Here is a 20,188-nt window from a genome sequence, read left to right as displayed (position 1 = left end):
TTGAATGACTCTACAACCATTGTGTCTAAATGTTATCAGTAGAGTAATGGCACAACCACATGTGCCACAGACTAAAGTATAGGGTTCATCTCCATGGTGACACTGCCAGCCATCACATCACTAGGACATTGCTGGCTAGGACATTGCCAGCTCTGTGATGGAGGCTATGACCACCATATCGACTGCAGGGAATTATCTGGCTATTGCTGGGTAGGCAGGTCATTTTGCAGTTACACTCCTATGCCCATAATACACCTTTCAAAAACATACAAAATTTTCTCTAGTACTCAATACGTTCTGTAGTGTTAAAACACTACAGATATCTAAGCCTAATTCTCTGCATTTATGTGCACAGTGTCCTCACAGACATGGAACAGTTTAATTGGTGGTGCCAGGACCAATGGCTCATCTTGTATCCATGTGGTGTCTCAGCATATTGCTGCTTTGAGTCAGAGTCACATAATACGAAGACAGGAAACCATCTGATTCCGTTGTGCAGACCATGTCAATGCTGAACTACCACTGTTTACATTTACCTTTACTACTAAATGTGCAAAGTCCCAATAACTATTCACATATAAGTTCAGTCTAAAAGCATTTCTAATCTGTTACCTAAACTTTACTATTTACAGTACTTACAAAATTCCTATTTACAAGAGAAACTTATGGCTATTTTGGCCTATTCCTAAGTCCTCTTAGAATCCCTGGTTTCCCATGTCTAAGTTAGATGCACTCCTGGCAAATGCCAACGTAATGCCCTACCCACTGACACGCCCAACAAGTTGCATTGTGTGACTTGATGCATGGGACTGCATTACATTGAGTGCGAGCCCTTTGGCCTTTAAGAAATACATCTGAGTCCAACCCCCCACCCCACCCCCCATGAACCATGGACCTTGCTGTTGGTGGGGAGGCTTGCGTGCCTCAACGATACAGATAGCCGTACCAAAGGTGCAATCACAACGGAGGGGTATCTGTGGAGAGGCCAGACAAACGTGTGGTTCCTGAAGAGGGGCAGCAGCCTTTTCAGTAGTTGCATGGGCAACAGTCTGGATGATTGACTGATCTGGCCTTGTAACACTAACCAAAACGGCCTTGCTGTTGTGGTACTGCGAACGGCTGAAAGCAAGGGGAAACTACAGCCGTAATTTTTCCTGAGGGCATGCAGCTTTACTGTATGATTAAATGATGATGGCATCCTCTTGGGTAAAATATTCCGGAGTTAAAATAGTCCCCCATTCGGATATCCGGGCAGGGCTACTCAAGAGGACGCCGTTATCAGGAGAGAGAAAACTGGCGTTCTATGGATCAGAGCGTGGAATGTCAGATCCCTTAATCGGGCAGGTAGGTTAGAAAATTTAAAAAGGGAAATGGATAGGTTAAACTTAAATATAGTGGGAATTAGTGAAGTTCGGTGGCAGGAGGAACAAGACTTAGAGAAAGCTTTTGACAATGTTGACTGGAATACTCTCAAATTCTAAAGGTGGCAGGGGTAAAATACAGGGAGCGAAAGGCTATTTACAATTTGTACAGAAACCAGATGGCAGTTACAAGAGTCGAGGGGCATGAAAGGGAAGCAGTGGTTGGGAAGGGAGTGAGACAGGGTTGTAGCCTCTCCCCGATGTTATTCAATCTGTATATTGAGCAAGCAGTAAAGGAAACAAAAGAAAAATTCGGAGTAGGTATTAAAATCCATGGAGAAGAAATAAAAACTTTGAGGTTCGCTGATGACATTGTAATTCTGTCAGACACAGCAAAGGATTTGGAAGAGCAGTTGAACGGAATGGACAGTGTCTTGAAAGGAGGATATAAGATTAACATCAACAAAAGCAAAACGAGGATAATGGAATGTAGTCAAATTAAGTTGGGTGATGCTGAGGGAATTAGATTAGGAAATGAGGCACTTAAAGTAGTAAAGGAGTTTTGCTATTTGGGGAGCAAAATAACTGATGATGGTCGAAGTAGAGAGGATATAAAATGTAGACTGGCAATGGCAAGGAAAGCGTTTCTGAAGAAGAGAAATTTGTTAACATCGAGTATTGATTTAAGTGTCAGGAAGTCATTTCTGAAAGTATTTGTATGGAGTGTAACCATGTATGGAAGTGAAACATGGACGATAAATAGTTTAGACAAGAGGAGAATAGAAGCTTTTGAAATGTGGTGCTACAGAAGAATGCTGAAGATTAGATGGGTAGATCACATAACTAATGAGGAGGTATTGAATAGAATTGGGGAGAAGAGGAGTTTGTGGCACAACTTGACTAGAAGAAGGGATCGGTTGGTAGGACATGTTGTCAGGCATCAACGGATCACCAATTTTGGTACTGGATGGCAGCATGGAGGGTAAAAATTGTAGAGGGAGACCAAGAGATGAATACACTAAGCAGATTCAGAAGGATGTAGGTTGCATTAGGTACTGGGAGATGAAGAAGCTTGCACAGGATAGAGTAGCATGGAGAGCTGCATCAGACCAGTCTCAGGACTGAAGACCACAACAACAACAACATCTGAGTCTAAACTCAACTTAGTGGAAGGCAAGACTACATGAGTATAAGAATACAAGATAACAAAGATATCCAAGGGAACGCATCCAACAAGCAAAAATCAAAAGCCTGCACTACTATTCATCTATGGTGCTGTCCCATTTGAATCACTATAGAACTGAACAGTCATTCAGGTGCACCATCATATCTGGTACAGTTTGGTATCAGCTTATAATATTTCCACTTGTAGTGGCAGGCAAGGTGGACACAGCACGTGGAATGCGGCATCCACACGCTGTCAGGGAGGCAGCCATCTGGCCTAGTGTTGCTGGCATGCTGGGCACTGAGCCAGCAGTGGTGGCCAGGGTTCTGAATGAGGCTCTGCTACAGATACAAGGCAGCCAGTGATGTCTCCTGACTTTGCCGCAGGTCGCAGCATCACCCAGTGTCTAATTCTGGACCAGCATGATCAAGGTCTATCTGTCGTCACATGGCAGTAGATCAAGTTTCCTAGAGGTCAGTCAACATCCCAGGCCATTGGCGCACAGTATTCCATGTGGAAATGTCTTGCTGCTGCTGAGTAGGCAGGTCATTGATGACTGAGCCCTAGTTATGGCTCTGCACTGTAGCTATGTTCTGGGTTGTTACACCAAGCACCCAGTGTGCTTGATGATGAAGATTTCTCTGCTTTCCCTACTTATGTGATGAATATCATCCAACACACTGCGATGATTACAATTACAGGAACAAAATAAGTGAGCCTTTAGCAAAAACACACACACACACACACACACACACACACACACACACACACACAGACAGAGAGAGAGAGAGAGAGAGAGAGAGAGAGAGAGAGAGGAGAGGGAGGGCGGGGGGAGAGGGGGGGGAGGGGAGCTCAGGATGTGGGTTTTTTCTGGGTGGGGGTTGGGGTGATATTCCAGCAATAATATGGTCACATTTCATTGTCACATGCCCTCAAAGAGATTATATAATTATACAGTCTGCGTTGTGGATGAAACACGTGTCATCAAGTATACATTGCTGCCCCCCCCCCCCCCTTTTTTTCATTGCTCATAATAAAGTTTGTTGTGTTTGATGTAAAGACTATGCTCCCAACAAAGAGTAAGAAATGTTACCCAGAGTGCCATTTGAATCCAAGCACACAGAATCTCTCCAGGATCAGAACATACATCTTCTATCACTTGGCCACTGCCCTAATTAGCACGGCTTTCCTTCTCAAGTACACCTCCAGTGGATCAACATCACCTATTCTATGACATCTGTGAAACAATTAGATGTAGATGTGATGTATATAAATAAAATTGCATCATTTTCGGGTGTTGTAACAAATTCCATCTTCCCTGAAATGGATCCTGTGTGTCATGACCTTTCATCTGTATTATTTTGCAAATGGAAGTGAAGTGATCTGATTTCTGTCACAGGAGTTTGTTTTGTGGCCCCAACTAGTATGCTGAAACTTGGTGCATCACAGTTTTTCCTCAGGTCCTGAATGCCTGCATGTTGCCTCGTCTGTTGAAACATATAGAATGTTGTCAAGCATGGTGCCTGCATGCAGGCAGTATTGCCTTCTACCACTGCAAATTTTCATTCATGAAGTCATTTTATTTTAACTATAACTCTCCTTAAAAGTTAAGTGTTGCTTGCAACATGCAATTTCTTCCACACTACTTTTACTTTCTACTTCAATGCTTCATAATTTTGTACTCCTTTTCCCTCTTTCTAATTTCATGTCACTCTTCATTTTGACTTTTTTATCCACAGAAAGATGTTCAACCACTTCTCCTCCTGCCCTACCCCCCTCTTTTTTTTCCTTTCTGAGTTTTCCTGCCTTTTATATTGCAATATCAAATAAAATCAATTCTGTAATCTAATACAACCAAAATAATATTTTGGGCTGAGTAAAATTGGACTGTTTCATGAGGCTTAAGTCTCTCCTCAGTCATTGGTTCCTCTGATGTACTTATTCTCAACAGTGTAGGAAAACACAGATAACTACTTACCATAAAGAAGGCACATTAAGTTGCAGACAGACATAATTAAAAGCCACTTACATAAAGCTTTTGTCCACGGCTTTCATCAGCAAAAAAGACACACACCATTCATACACACAAGCAAGCACACCTCATGCACACAACTCCAGCATCTCGGGCGACCATCTTTGACATTGAGAGGTATTATTAGAAAACGAGAGAACCTTTAACAAATTGTTTGGTAAGGAAGTAAGTGCCAGAAGATAAAAGCTGAGAGACGTGCTGAGCTGGAAAACATTTTAATTCAATTCACACAACAAGGGTTGTGTCAATTACTCTATGTGGACCAGTAATTTAAGCCAAGGCTTTAAAAATTGTGAGTAATGTGAAAACAGTGAATTTTACTGTGTCTATGGGGTGGCTCACCTTGCTTAAGTGACACACTGTAATTATTTACCTATCAGTGGTGTGGCCAAATGCATGAACAAAGATTATGTTAAAGCCTGGAAAAATGGCATCACAGTAGGCAACAGGGAATAGAATGAAAGTCGTGCCATATTTAATGCAGGCAAATTTGGACTATATTGTAAGCTGGTGTTGGAAACTTACACTCTACGTGCTGGGAATCACAAAAAAGACAGAACAACAGTACTAGCTTGTGCTAATGCTGAGAATATAGAGAAATTGAAGTTTCATGTCATTTCAGTTGCTTCAAAAATGTATGAAACTGCTAAGCAAGCTCATGAATCATCATCTAGCCTGGAAGCCCAGACTACAATTTGTGACGTGGTTGAAGGCATTTCATCACAATATGAAAGAAAACTGCAGGATTGTGTTTCTTGCAGACAACTTTCCTGCCCACCGGAAAGATGAATCTCTGCAAAATGTTAAACTTGCTTGCCTTGTTCTCATCACAACCAGCAAAATTCAGTTCGTGGATCAAGGAATTCTGAATGTGACAAAATTGTTTTATAACAGTTTCTACAACAGATTCTGTGAAGTTGCTGAATCTCCGGGATAATCTGAGTTTTACTTCAGCTGTTTGGGATGTGGAACATTAAATCATTGTCAAGTGTTCCTAGAAGGGCAAGTAACAAAATGTGTATATCAGTCCCTTGGAATTTTTGAGGATAGCTATATTACTAAATGGCTAATCCAATTCATGGTTCATCGTTTGTGGTCCACAGTTGCAGGTAGACTATCTAATAGCTTCCAGGGGGAACAAAAATTTAATTTTCCGTGTTTCATATAATCACTGATCGAAGTTAAAAATGTAAAATGCCATCATAATCTCTAATTAAGAGGTATAATCTTATATTAAAAGTTAAATGTAGTATGACAAGTATTACAGTTAGAAACTGTTTATTTGTCTTGAGGCAGTGTAGCTCATGGCACATCAATTACTGAGGCTATATTCATCTATTATTTGAGAATGAGAGCACTTAGTGTCTTCCAATGAACTTCATACATAATTTCAGACCTTCTCCAAACTTTTTCATGCTTAATGTCACACATGTAACACAATAACTCACTTGTAAAGTAATCAGATGTCTGTAGCTATTTTATACGTGACAGTTTGATTGTTAAAAGAATCAGGGCTTTACTGATGTCATGCTAGTTTACATGGCTGAGTGGATATAGTTTTTGCTGTAGACATATGGAGGGGCAAACGTCCGTGTTAATGATCTTTGATGAAGCCTGGCTGATAGCTTGCAAAGAATTCCATTGATGTCCACTTTTAAAACTCAGTTTGGTTGATAACATTATTACAGCTCATATTCTAGACATAGACGAGATAATAGATGATATTTCAGAAGGTGAAAGTGTTGCAGGTGAAGCAGCATGGAATGCAAATCAAATGTGTTCCTTCAAAACAGCAGATCCACTAAGTCTGGTTCACAGATATATATTTGCAAGGAATATTGAATCGCCTGATGATGTTAACTTTTGGCCTAATCATATAATAAACTGTGTGCTTAAACACACACAAACAATGCACACTTCATCAGCCCTTTTTTATGTGTGTGGAATTTCTGTAGTCCTAAAAAAGCAATTTGTGTTTTACTTCTTTTTTATAATTTTTGTAACGGAACAGTAGCTACAATTACTTTTGGAATTGGATTTAAATTAAATGATTGTATGCAAAGTATGTAGGGAGGGCATTCATATTATAATAGAATGTATTTTATTTAAATGGTAAGCTGCAGATAATATTGTGGCCTGGCAATGGACATTTATTTGTTTATGATACCTGTAATTGTTAGTACTAAAGATCCTGATCTTTCTGCCCCAACTTTCAGGTTGCCAACCTCAGGAGTTCATCAGGAATGAAGATTTTCAGAAAAGAGTTTGGGATTCCTTCAAACACCTTATAAAGGGTGGCAATAGACAAAACTGGTGTTTGAAGGATGCAGCTAACTTCTCTCTGGAACCTCATTTGAAAGGAAAGAAAATGAATTATCGTGTTGTTGATATTAGACCATTCAATACTAGTTCCAGATAAAAACTAGTTTTTTCCTTCCTTTCAAGCCATAAGCCATTTTCTGTACATAATCATCAAATAATAAATTGCATAGAAAGTGTTTTAATGATTGTATGATAGAATCACATACTCAAAATTCATACACTGAGAGATCTAATTGTAATAAACTTATCTACATTTAACTTTATATAATTATTGCACATATGTTGTTATTAATAAACACTTGATTTTTGCAATTTGTGTGTTTCATTTCTTTATTCAAATACTAAAATTGTATTTGGAGTCAATTTATAATGAATGTGCTGGTCAGTCATCTAATGAGGCAGGTTCATTTGAAAAACATCCCACCATAAGACAGAATTCTTCAGTTTTTCTTGGGGCACTTTGATCACTCACTGTCTCCATCAAACAGACTTTTTCTCTATGCCCATTATCCCATTATGTTTGACAGCTGGCCACCAAATTGGAAAAACTGAACATTTTTTTAAAAAATAATTTATTGTAGTCCTCCATGAGCTTTGCACTTCGTGCTGCCACATCATTTACAGCTTTCAGTTTACTGACTAGGTGTAGAGAGTTGATAAAGTTATTTTCATGCCACTATGAAGGACCAGTCTTAAGAAACTCATCACACAAGTCAAATCTGGTAGAGAACAGTCTCATTTTATTAGAAACAAAACATTTGATCCCAGTGTTGCTGATGTCTCGGATTTGACTGATTTAGGAACGTTTTTAATATGTTCGTATGATGTGTGCATCTGATGGTTCATTGTATTGACCATTTTAAATTTTGGATCAGAAAACAAATTAAGATAAGAATGTAAATGCAACAGGTTCTGGAGACAGGTACCATAAATAAACTCCATATATGCTGCTTTGGCTGCAGAAGGGCCAGAGAACTGTGTTTTGACATAAACACGGATAATAAAAATATTACAAATTTCTTCTACTCAATCCAAGATTTCATTAACTTTTTTTTACAATGAATGCCAGTTTGAAATTTATTAACAATTCTGGGACACACATTTTGAAAATTTTTAAAGATTGTTATAGTTGGACCTATATTACTGTAAGTCATCTTTTCCTCAAAAATATTTCTGAGAGTAATTTCATGCATGTGATGCCTGCAGGGGAAGTACAAGAGGTCTTTATTTAAAAAGTTTTTAACCAAAACACATGCCTCTCTACAACTATCCATATTTGATGCTGTTGTGTTAAAAATTTTTGTTTTACCATAAGACTAAAACCTGCTCTTTCCCAATCCATGATCACAAAGCAGACACTCAAGAAGTTGCTGAGTACCACTAGTTGAAAGAATCACACAAAGTCTTTCTACTGTATTGTTACTTGTTAATGGTAATAGTAATTTACCATTCCAATAAATGCAATCAGCCGTCAATTTCTTATCCTTAAATTGTTTCTTGATTTTAGTAGTCTTTTTCTCTCAGAAATTTTGAAATAGAATACCTATTGATAGCAAAATCTTCGATGTCTTGAGCCAGACCATCAATTATAGTGTGGTTCTTCTCGTTTTACTTGTGCAAAGGAATTTTTGAGACAGTATTAGCAGACAGTGTTCCTGGCAAGTCCTGAAATTCATGTACCTCTGGTTCAATACCACTTCAACTTGGTGTCACATACTTGGCAAGCTGGTCAGAGAAAAAAAAATTATTTCAACTGTTTTTATATTGTAAATTAATAAATTAATTTGCCTACCAAATTGTTAAGTTTCCTACTCGATTCACTCCTGTTTCTTCCCAATAGCTTCTGCTTATTCAGAAACTCTTCTTTCTTTCTCAGATAGCTGGAGATCGATTCTGTGCAGGTACCCTGGCCATCCTTTTAACCATTAGTTAATTAAAACTGTTTATATTATTCAAAAGTAATGGTATTTAAAGCATTTGCCTGTGCATTGTCAAAAGTTTCATCACGTGTTTTTTAAAAAAAATGAAACCTGTTTCTTTCCACCTATGAATTCCCAATGGTCTCCCTGTGATTATGCAATGATGTCACAGCATATCTTGCTAGCTGCCTCCAGTGTTATTATTAATACTTTAATTTTGGTATGCAATCTGTCAACTCGTGTTGCAATATGTACTTTTTTCCTAACAAATCATCTCTTCCCAAAGAACAAGTGTGGCACTTTGAGACAGACTTAATTTACACATCTGCAGATTGTAAAACAAAACCTTTGTTTATTTGCAAGGTGACAGTTTGTTTCCCGTTGTTTCATTGGATTAATACCCAAGTAAACAAACTTTCTCCCTTAAACAAGGTGAAGACAAAGTCACTGCCCTTGCTGTGACTGCTGCCTACATACAAAAATAAAAGGCTGTTCATGTAGTCCAACTTGGGTCATGAAAATAAACAGCTCAGCTCACTCTACCTTTCTTGGGGGTCATGGACCCATCGTGTCGCCCAACTAGTGCAGTCTGTGGCATGAGAATGCATTCAGCTACGAGAACAGAGCTAAACTAGCTGCATACATTGGTTAGTGAATGAATTTGTCTTGCAGAAATAATATTTTTCTAAGTTTATGATTATCTTTCTTTCTGGATTTTATTATTTTGAAGGTCCATGGGCAAATCATCAGTGACAGAAAGTCCCGAACCACACCCAGTATGCGGCACTGGACCAAGAAGAAGTATGATTATTTTATAACCTGTGCTGAAAGAGAAATTAATCAAAATGGCACCGGTGCTTTAGATCATCTTGGTGCTGAGCCACTTGAGGGGTATGCCTTCTACTGGAATGTTATCACCCTCAAGGATATTATAAAAGCTGTGTCAAGATTCTCAAACTCCAAAAGAATGGACTTTTACTGGTTCTCCAACTATTTAAGTAAAAAATAATGTATCTTAACTGTTAGCCTCTTTCTGCCCTTTTCAATGTGTGTTTAGAATGTGGACTTTTCCCGGGAGTGCTCAAGATTTCTAAAGTGATACCAGTTTTAAAAAAGGGAGAAAGAATCTGCCCCAAAACTACTGACCAATTTCTAATGTCCCAATTTTCTCTGAAGTTTTTCAACATCTAATGTACAACCAGCTAAATAGCTGTTTCAAGAAACATGATTTCCTCTTCAACACATAGTTTGGATCCCAAGAGGACAAAAATTACCACAACAGCTGTCACTGAAGTTGTTAATCAGATGATGATGATGATGATGATGATGATTGGTTTGTGGGGCACTCAACTGCGTGGATGATGATGATTGGTTTGTGGGGCACTCAACTGCGTGGTCGTCAGCACCTGTAATCAGATGTTAACTGCATCTAAGAATCTAGTCTCAGCAAAGCCTTTGACTGTATACTGTTTAACACCCTACCTGCAAAACTGGTGTATTATGGCATACGCAATTCATCTTTAGATATAATCACAATCATATTTAAGCAACAGAAGGCAGTTTGTATCAGTCAGAAACAGTTGCTTTTCTTTGAAGGAAGTTTGAACTGGAGCATCTCAGGGCTCGGTCCTAGGTCCCTTTCTGTCCATTGTAACAGTTAACGGTCGGTGTAACAATGGAGGAGCAGATTCCATAGTGTGTTATGCAGATGGCACAACACTGCTCAGTACCCACCATGACATGACAGGACTGCATCTGGCAACACAGGAAAAATTACAACTAGCAATGAATTGGTTTTCTTCCAGTGAACTCCTAAGCAATCGTGATAAAACACAGGAACTAATTCTGGGTCTGGCTACAGCTGCGGAAAGTAAATCAGTAAAGCTGTTAGGCTTTGACATTGATTTGAAATTTAACTGGGGGGAACATATTAGCCATGTCTGCAAAGCAATAGCGAGAGAAAGGCGTCTCACCTGGAAACTGACTGAGGCAGTAACTGTTGAGTATCCGAAGGGTTCATATTTTGGCCTATTTCTGTCACACATTTACTATGGCATACTGCTAAAGGGACAGCCCATCTGTCAGTGAAATTTTGAGAAGTCAAAAAAGTAATCAGAGCAATGAGTAAACTTACATCTAAGGGCATTGCCATCCACTCTTTGTCAAACTCCACATATTAACTGTTGTTAATATATACTTATACAAAGCACTGCCTTATGTCAAAAGCAGTTTAAATGCGTTCAACCCAGAGAGATCATATACCCCACAATACCAGACACAAACTGAATCTTGATATACTGAGACATAGACTCACTAAGACTGCAAACTCAAACAAAATAACATGCTTAAAATTTCGTAATAAACTTCCAATACCTGCTTGGACATTTCCCTGTAATATCTACAAAGTTAATATTTATGACTTGTTACTCAAACACCTATTTTACTACATAGCCAAAATATTTGAAAGAAATATGATCGACATTACTACTTAAGGATATTTAAAAAAAATACGGAACTAAATTGTAAAAACTTCACTGTAAAAATTATTCTTAGTTGTACATTTAATGTTCAAACCTAGCTGTGTGTGGTCAATGGTAAATAAACTGAATACCCTTTCGCACTGTTCAACTGAGTCCAAATTACACATTGCTCATTTTCACATGAAATGAAACCGAACTCGGGAGTAGCTCAAGAAATATTATTTTAAAAAAATTAAAAAGTGCCAAATAAGAGGCACGATACTGTAGAAACTGTGACTAATAAGGCACTCTTTTATTTTGTTTTTGATTTTCCTGACTGATTTTAAATGTTGCATGTTTCCAAATACTGTGTGTATCCTCTTTGTGAAGTCAAGTTTTCAGTTTGTTTAGTTCCTAAATATATTTCTGGTGACTAAAGAGGACATTAATTAAGAAGATATCTTCATAGCCATTACATTTAATGGCATGAGGAAGATAGAGACAAATTTGATGATTATTGTTGATCATGTAGTCTCCCTATTTATATTCAGACAGACTACCCAGAGATGTTTGCATTAAGTACGTAAATAAGACTAACCAGAGGTGTTTACATTAGGTAAATACGACGAGGATGCCTAAGAAGATGAATGAAATTAAGGTGGAGGGTAGAAGATGAAGGGGAATGCAAAGTGACAATTGTCTAAAAGGACTGGAAGAAAACACCCAGAAGAGAGGAGAAGACTGGGCCAGAGAATCAACAGAGATGTGGTGGAGAACCAGAGAAGACAGAGATGCTTATATTTGAAGCAGGCCCTGCCAGTAGCAGGAAGCTGTGGAGGATGATGGTGAAATAAGAGATGATAAATTAAATAAAACCCAGGTTTGAAACAGGCCCATGGGGAAAGAACAGTGTCAATTATGTTATAAACAGACTATCATAGTGCTTGGTTTTAGTGACATGTTGCAAAAGATCAATGAGGACTTTGATATTTTTCCTTTGAGAGTTCCTTCACATTGTGTTCTCCATAATAGTTAGTCGCACCAAGTGAAAGATATGCTTTGAGGGAGATCAAATGGTTTTCATTATTTTGACTGAGATAAACTGCCACTATAATGTCTATGAAGGTTTTCATTGCTTATCACTGCAATAAAATCAAGGCCTGCTTACCACCTAAGAATTCAGTGTGAGTCTGACGTTGAAGCATCTGCTTCCAGGTCAGGGAGATATGCCAGCCCCAGTTTGAATCTCCAGACAGCCTGTATATGGTTTTTAGGTGGTTTCAAACATCCCACTAGGTGAATACCTGGCTGGTACCCACATCCTACCTGAGTTACATGCTACATAAACTTTTAGACCACTTGCACACAGAATTTACTCAAGGCACAGGAAAATGGGATACACTTGCTCCGTCTTGGCGTGTGAACAGGAGACTGATAATCTTAGATGTTTAGTCTTTTTAAACCCATAATCGGCAGTAGCAATGGGCCTATATCTTACAACAACTAGCTGCCAATATGCAGGACAGCGAAACTCCTGCCTGATGATGCTGGTCCACAGGGCAAAGACAATATGTGATGAAAGCATCTTACTAATGGAGCTGGACTGCCCTGAAAAAGACTTTTGCTTCCAGTGGCTGTAGAAGTGATGAAATCAAGAAGGCACTGGGGCACACAGGTGCAATGATAAGAGCAGAGAAGGAGAAAACCATGAAAGAGAACAGAAATTTGCGTTTCTGCCATACACTGGTACGGCCTCCACAAAAATAGGTTAACCTTTGTCTGAGCAACGTATCAGCCCCATATTCCTGTCACCTACAAAAATAAGGAACTTTCTGGGCAGTGTGCAAGGTGACTTCAGACTTTATGCACTTGAAGTTTATCACATCATGTGCAAATGTGGAAAGTCTTACAATGGACAAATGCAGCAGCATGTGACACTGTGTTGCAGGCAACAAATATGCAATGTACAACTCGAGCAGGAAAATAAATCCGCACTGGCTGATGAAATAAAAGGACCCCTCGTTTTACATTCCTTTTTCGGTACCCTAATGAAATACTATCTGAAGAGGCAATTTATTGAAAGTTTCTTAATTCAAATTGTATCTAGTATACCTGCACAAAATAAGTGACTTCGTATAATACATTAAATTTCATAAAATTTATTATTTCATTTGTTTACTCGTATGTCATGTTCATCCAATACGTACTGGCCCAATTTTGCATTCACTAATTAAGCCATAATTAAGAAAAATTAGGTTGGCATTGTTGTTCTTCATTATTTTGTATAATGTGATATATGTCTTGTGCAAAAATCTTTTCTATTGTATACTCCAGATTGGGCGTAAAATATGGAAGGTTTTGTGTGTAGTCATTCGTAATAACTTGGAACTTTTAATTGCTAATTTTATAAATTTGCACTATAGTTAAGTTAACTTTATTGTTAAGAACATATAAATAGGGGGAGCAGAAGGCTCAGTTGGAAACAGTTCACAGACGTGACCACTGTGTCGCACATCAATGTAATAAAATAATTGTTGTACTACATTGCTTTTGTGACTGTGTAGCCTGTTTTGTGGGATGGACTCCCACCAAGAACAAGCTGTGCAGCTTGTGATTAATAAACCACTATAAAATGACTTGGTAATTGGATTACTCCATGGAATTCATGTAACTAGATCCAGTTTGCAGATGAAATGGACTGGATGGCGACTTCAGCATCAGCGGTAGGATGCAGATTACTCCGAGTTACACCAAACTAAGGTATGTATAAGCAATGAACTAAACTTTATATGTCACTGCAGAACTAATTACTAAAGTGTAATGTTTGGAAACTGTTCTAGCAATAAACATACGCATTTGTCTCAAAGATTTCTTTTAAGGGTGAGGCCAGTGAGATTAGTAACAAAGATGATGATGATGATATTTGATTTTTGGGGTGGTCAACTGCGTGGTTATCAGTGTCCGTACAAAGATCCAATCTTTACACAGTCCATACTCGCCACTGTCATGAATGATGATAAAATGATGTGGAGAACACAAACGCCCAGTCCCCAAATAGTGAAAAATCCCCAACATGGCCAGGAATCGAACCCGGGACCCCGTAATCCAGAGGCAGCAATACTAGCCACTAGACCACGAGCTGCAGACAGTAACAAAGACAACCCCATGATCACACGTTCTTGATATCATTGGAACAGAAGTATAACAACGAACTTTTCAAATTCTCTGTTTAATCAAATGACCTTTCAATAATTATTTTTGTTGTATTTTTGCCATTATTCCAGTATTCCCCCTGCCAAATTCATTACACTGAGCACAGCTTAATGGAAAAGCACATTTTCAATTTTAAAGATGTCCATCATCGGCTCAGTTAATGATTTCTGGGACAGCATTATTAACGAAACAATAGAGACACGAGCATCGAGAAATCTCATTAATCGGGATAAGGGTTTAGCCGTCAGCGTAGCTTGGCAATGAGCTTTTGGGGCAATAAGCAGAAGAGGCAGCAGCCTTCATCTCATAGAGTAACAGTGGACAGTGGATGCACTTTGACATCTACGTAAATAATTGGCCAGGCCACTGCTTAACTGTTATGAAAAGGCCATTGTGAGATTTAAATGCTCACTGTCAATACCTATATGAGGAGAGAGACTGGCATGCTGGCACCTTGCCAAAAGATGCAAAGGGAGGATAGATAGCTACTTGCAGTAAAGAAGGCTTGGCAAGTTGCAGACAGGCACAATTAAAAGCCACATACATAAAGCTTTCGACCACAGCCTTCATAATTGAAAGACCAACACACACCCTTCACACCACCAAGCAAGCACACGTCAAGCACTTACGACCGCCAATATCCTGGAGTTGGCAGTCGTGTGTGTGTGAGGCGTTCTTGGCTTGTGTGTGTGTGAGGCGTTCTTGGCTTGTGTGTGTGTGAACGGTGTGTGTCTCTCTTTTAGTGATGAATGCTATGACTGAAAGCTTTATTTAAATAGTTTTAATTGTGCCTGTCTGCAACATTATGTGTCTTCTTTACGGTAAGTAGCAATCTGTCTTTTCCTACATTGTTGATATTCCTACCTGGAGTTTCCCTTATTTGATTTCCATGAGAGGACAGCCTTTCCAAAATGTCACACACTCACTGCAATCTTATGTGGCAAGAAACCTGTTAAGATTTTATCCAACTAACACACCAAGATTCATCTTTGGTACGCACTAATGTAGAATGTGCCACAAATTCAGGTAAGTAAAAAATATGCGCATTTCACATGGTTATGTATGTATGTAAGTCAGCTTCCATTTATTTCTTTCTGTGAAACAACATGTGCTCGATAGGTCCAATTCAAAATTATAGACTTCAGTATTTTACCGTTACTGATACTTTCAGATAATCTTTCATTGAATGTGTCAAGGGTTGCTTCTTACATGATACAGTGTATACTTTTGGTCATATGCAGGTGCTGTGCGTCATCCATACTATATTGTAAATTGTAAATTTAATTTGTGCTTTTCGGAAAATTTTTGCAGCAGTATACACATTAAAAAACAATCATTACCTAATTTCATTGTGCATTTATGCAAAAAAGGCATATTTTTGAGAATTTTCAGATGCTTCTAACTTTCGGGTGTAAACATTCTGTAGTAAATTGTCAGCTATAGTTGTGTATTCTGTAAACTTAGACAATAATATCTTATTAGAAAATCAGTTCCCACTTACAACAGTACTACGTTATATGTAATCATACGATATTACCATTTGGTTCATATAATTACCTATTTCATCTAAGTTAGTAAACTTAGCTGTTATGAATTCAACCTCTGTTTTGCAATATTGTTTTTTGTGCATATTATTATGGTTATAACTAGTTCCATTTAGTTTCCCACTTCAACAGTAGTTAACATTGTTGATGTGTCATACATTAACATCATTTTCTATATATTTTACAAGAATTTCTAGTGAGCATAACTCCGAAAAATGCTTGGTGAACCAAGCTATCTTCAAGAAATGTGTAAATTTTATCCCAGGTTTTTCTTTTGGAATGTGTGTGCTGTCTGAAATGCTGAGTGTCGTGTACCAGATATTTCAAAGGTATACCATTTTTCTGATGGATGCTGCTGCAGAAAGTACATGATCTATCACCAGTCATTTGCTTGAATGTGAGTAGCTTTCCTATGATAGGCCTAGGAGACTTGTACAGGTGAGACTGGGCCTAGGAAGAACTCAGGATGGTACAGCCACCCAGCTACCTAACAAGTTCAAGTTCCAGATTTCCACTGAAACTGAGTCAGTGAGACACACTTCACTTGTGGGGAAATCTGTTGTATACCGGGGCAATAAGCGCAAACACAAAACAGTGGGGGTCTGTTAACCGTAATCAGTTCAAATGTAAGGGGAATAGTGGAGCCAGTCGGGGAAATGGCGACATTTGATGGGAGGGGTCACCTTGTGCCCTATATGCAAATGCCTGGACACTTCATTCAACATGTTGAAGAGGCTATTCTGGCAGCCATTGGAGTTATAGAGTGCAAACGGTTGCAGGTTGTGGTACACATTGGAGCAAATAATGCCTGTTGTCTGGGGCCTTATGCCATACAAGGAACCTTGCAGTGACTGGCAGAGAGAGGTGAGTAAACCACCCTTGCTCACAGAGTTTCAACAATGCATCATACCCATAACTGAATGGGCCTCCCTGGGTCTGAGATGAGTAGAAGGCTTGAACCAGAGACCATATGGCTAAGAACTGTACTAGTGCCCCTCCGTATGGGTCTGGATCACATTGTTCATCACAGCCTGCTACTTACATGACTGGGTGTGTGTGTGTAGTGCTCTCACAGTTCTTCAGTTTGGGTGACTTTCCATCCACTTCAGAAAACAGCTGTAGGAGACCCCAAGGTATCAGGGTAAAAGTGAAAGAAATGGTCCCAATAAAGTTAATGACGAAAAATCCTTACAACCAACTGTCAAATCACTCATAACTAAGAGTTTGAAGACGTCCACATAAACTTAAATCCATCCAGACAGACATTAAAAATGCATGAGAAATTGTTTGGGCAATACTGAGGAAGAAGATGAACTTAAACTGGGTCTTTCTACTGACCACTAGATTTGCCCCCAGATATAACAGTAACGCTCAGTTCACCAATAATTGGCAGAGATTTTATAAGCATCCAAAAATCAGTTGGGATACATATAGTGGCGAGCATGACAAGACATCTTGTGTATTTAGGAGCTCACTCATGGTGGGAATATAGTAGACCTAATGGCAACAGACACATTTGATCTCTTTGAGGATGTCCACTAGTATGAGTGACCAAGAGACAACTGCAACAACAATGATTAATTAAGTACAAAAAGTAGCTAACCAAGTACAAAGTAAGTCAGATAAAGAGACAGTCTTGTCAAATGCCGAAGACAAATCTTAAACATTTACCTCTGGGCAGGAAACACACAGAAGAACGGTGGCTGAAGTTTTAAAAAATGCACTGGATACATATGTACCTGAAGCAGTTCATGATGGGACAGGCACTCCATTTATACAGCCAGGTGTAAAGAAACTACAAAAGGACAGAACCATATATAGATACTGAATGAAATGTCTTTGGCTGTCAAGAGAGTAATGTGTGATGCTTTAATAACGACTGAAGCCCAATCTTATCAAAAGATGTCTCCCAAAAACCATAGAAATTTTGATAATATAGGAAGACTATCAATAGAACCAAAGTTTGAGTCCAGACACTCGTGGACGACACAGGAACTGAAACTGAGGGTGCCAAAACAAAAGCAGAATTATTCAACTCGATTTTCAAATATTCCTTTCCTAAAGACGACAAGGATGTAGTGCTTCAGTTAATTTCTTGAACCGCTGTGAAGAGAGATGCTACAGAAATCAGCCTCGGGGGTATTTAGGCAATTAAAACTAAACATGGCTCCATGACCCAATGGGACCCCTACTTGATTCTCTAAAGAATTTGCTGCTGATTTGTTTCCATTTCAACCGTAATATACCACAGCTACCGTGAGAAAAAAAACTCTGCCCAGTAACTGGAAATTAATACATAACTGGTGGAAAATAAAATTGTCTACAAGAAGGGTAATGGAAGTGATCTACAAAACTTGCACCCATCATTGTCATCTGTCTATTGTAGGATCCGCGAACATCATCTAAGCTCAAACATTAAGCTTCGCACCATCAAAAATTTTCAAGATGGCGCCACATGAAGGTAAACACTTAGCTCTCGTCAAAAAGGCAACAAATAAAGTTACTCGTGTACAGAATGTGAAAAGCAAGTGATGAAAGGAATTTTATGTGTCAAGTACAACTTGTGGTTATATGAAAAGTGCGCGGAACTTGACCTCAAATTCATTATGACGATATTCGGTCGACATGCCACGTTCACGTGTCGAAATGCTCATTTCCTAACTACACTGGACTCAAAAAAGGAAATTATAACATTGTTACAAAATAGCATTGAGGCACTAAAAACCCAAGTAGTGACTATAAAGAAAGAAAATTATAGATTAATACAAGACTCAGCTCTGTGCGTGTGAAACGGAAATACAAGATTCAGGCAACAAAATTATCAAGTTGCAACAAAAATAAACTGAGGAATTCAAAACCGAATTGATGACTACAGAGAAAGAAAATGATAAACTAATATAAGAAAAGTAGTCCTATGTACGTGGAATCCATCGGATGGAATTAAGTGCAACAATCCGGCCTGTGTGAAAAACCTTTGGCAAGTAGGGAATAAAACTTGTTGCGTAAGTAGGTGTGTACCCACGCAAACCCAGTTAGAAATCTGAAACTAACGGAGTCTCAACTCAAGTTTCTTTTTTATTTCTTTCACATATAACAGGTTGTCAAGTAAGAGAATAAATAAAAGAGAATCAACAACAAAGCGTAAAAAGGTAGGTATTAGAATCACAGTCGACGGCTCTCTTCGCTGTGGCTACGGTGCAAACTGTGGAGAATAATCTCTGTGGTTGACGCGAATTTTACCCATCGGCTGCGATCGACATGTACGGTAGTCGCCACAAACTTTTAAAAACACACTTGCGCGAAATGTGGTCGATAACATACAGAACCTATTCACTGGAATATTTGTAAATAAATATAAATGGAAAAAAGTGACGTACAAAGAGGGCGAACGTCGAAGTATCGCAGAAAAGCCGATTGAAAGTAGTGAATTCCATTATGATGGCGATTCAATACTGAAAAATGTTCCAGGCTATGAAATCGATGTTCGGCTCGGAATCCGATCGCGGCAGATGACTAGACATTTTCAAAACATCCTGAATACGGAACGAAGTGTAACTCAAAGCGAAAATGAAAAAAAATGGCGAGCACTTAGGTGTTGAAATTCATGTTGTGACAAATTCTGTTTGTGACAGCAGTGAGGAAGAAATAAGTATCGAAACGATTTGCTTTAAACCTGTTTCTACAAGTTCAAAAATTGCTGTTGGTGGATTATTGCTGAGAGCAATATTCATTGACTCACTTTTTTCATCTGAACATGTCTGGGAAAAGGATGGGCTACAGGTAAGAGATTAGGTTCATTGACTTTCAGCAATATTCTTGCAGGCGGCTGTAGAATCATGGAAAGCAAGAGGCACTGATAATTTCCGAAGGGAATGATAAATCAAAAGTGGCGACCGAAAATAAGAACTTGTAAAGGGACATCCTCCTGTAGCATTACTTTCCCTCAACAGTAATAGTCTATACCAGAAATATTTTTCGAACTTTAGACAGGTCAATATTATCTAAGCTGCTTTTCTGAAAAGTTTCTTATAATTGTATACACAATATGCCTTATTTCAAGCTCAAGTTTATGAAAAGGAATTACTTTATTTTCGTTGTTACAATCGATATGTATTAGCTCAGAATGTACAGCTAACTTTTTTAAAAAAAAGTTTAAAATTACGAATTATTTGC

At 38.6% G+C, this 20,188-nt stretch overlaps 1 protein-coding gene across 3 annotated transcripts in view; it reads left to right on the top strand.

Annotated features, from left to right (window-relative positions):
* Positions 1-7,192, top strand: part of LOC126473164 (uncharacterized) — a 125,721-nt gene extending 118,529 nt beyond the window's left edge. For all 3 annotated transcript variants that reach the window (XM_050100037.1, XM_050100038.1, XM_050100036.1), the window contains one exon: positions 6,775-7,192. In XM_050100037.1, the coding sequence (XP_049955994.1) occupies positions 6,775-6,977 (203 nt within the window). In that variant the 3' untranslated portion in view covers positions 6,978-7,192. The remainder of the gene's footprint in view (positions 1-6,774) is intronic.
* Positions 7,193-20,188: the final 12,996 nt, after the last annotated feature.

This window comes from Schistocerca serialis, chromosome 4 (assembly GCF_023864345.2).
Source record: "Schistocerca serialis cubense isolate TAMUIC-IGC-003099 chromosome 4, iqSchSeri2.2, whole genome shotgun sequence".
Lineage (NCBI taxonomy): Eukaryota > Metazoa > Arthropoda > Insecta > Orthoptera > Acrididae > Schistocerca > Schistocerca serialis.
Note: the sequence above shows the minus strand (reverse complement) of the source record. Positions and strands in the feature narration are given on the sequence as shown.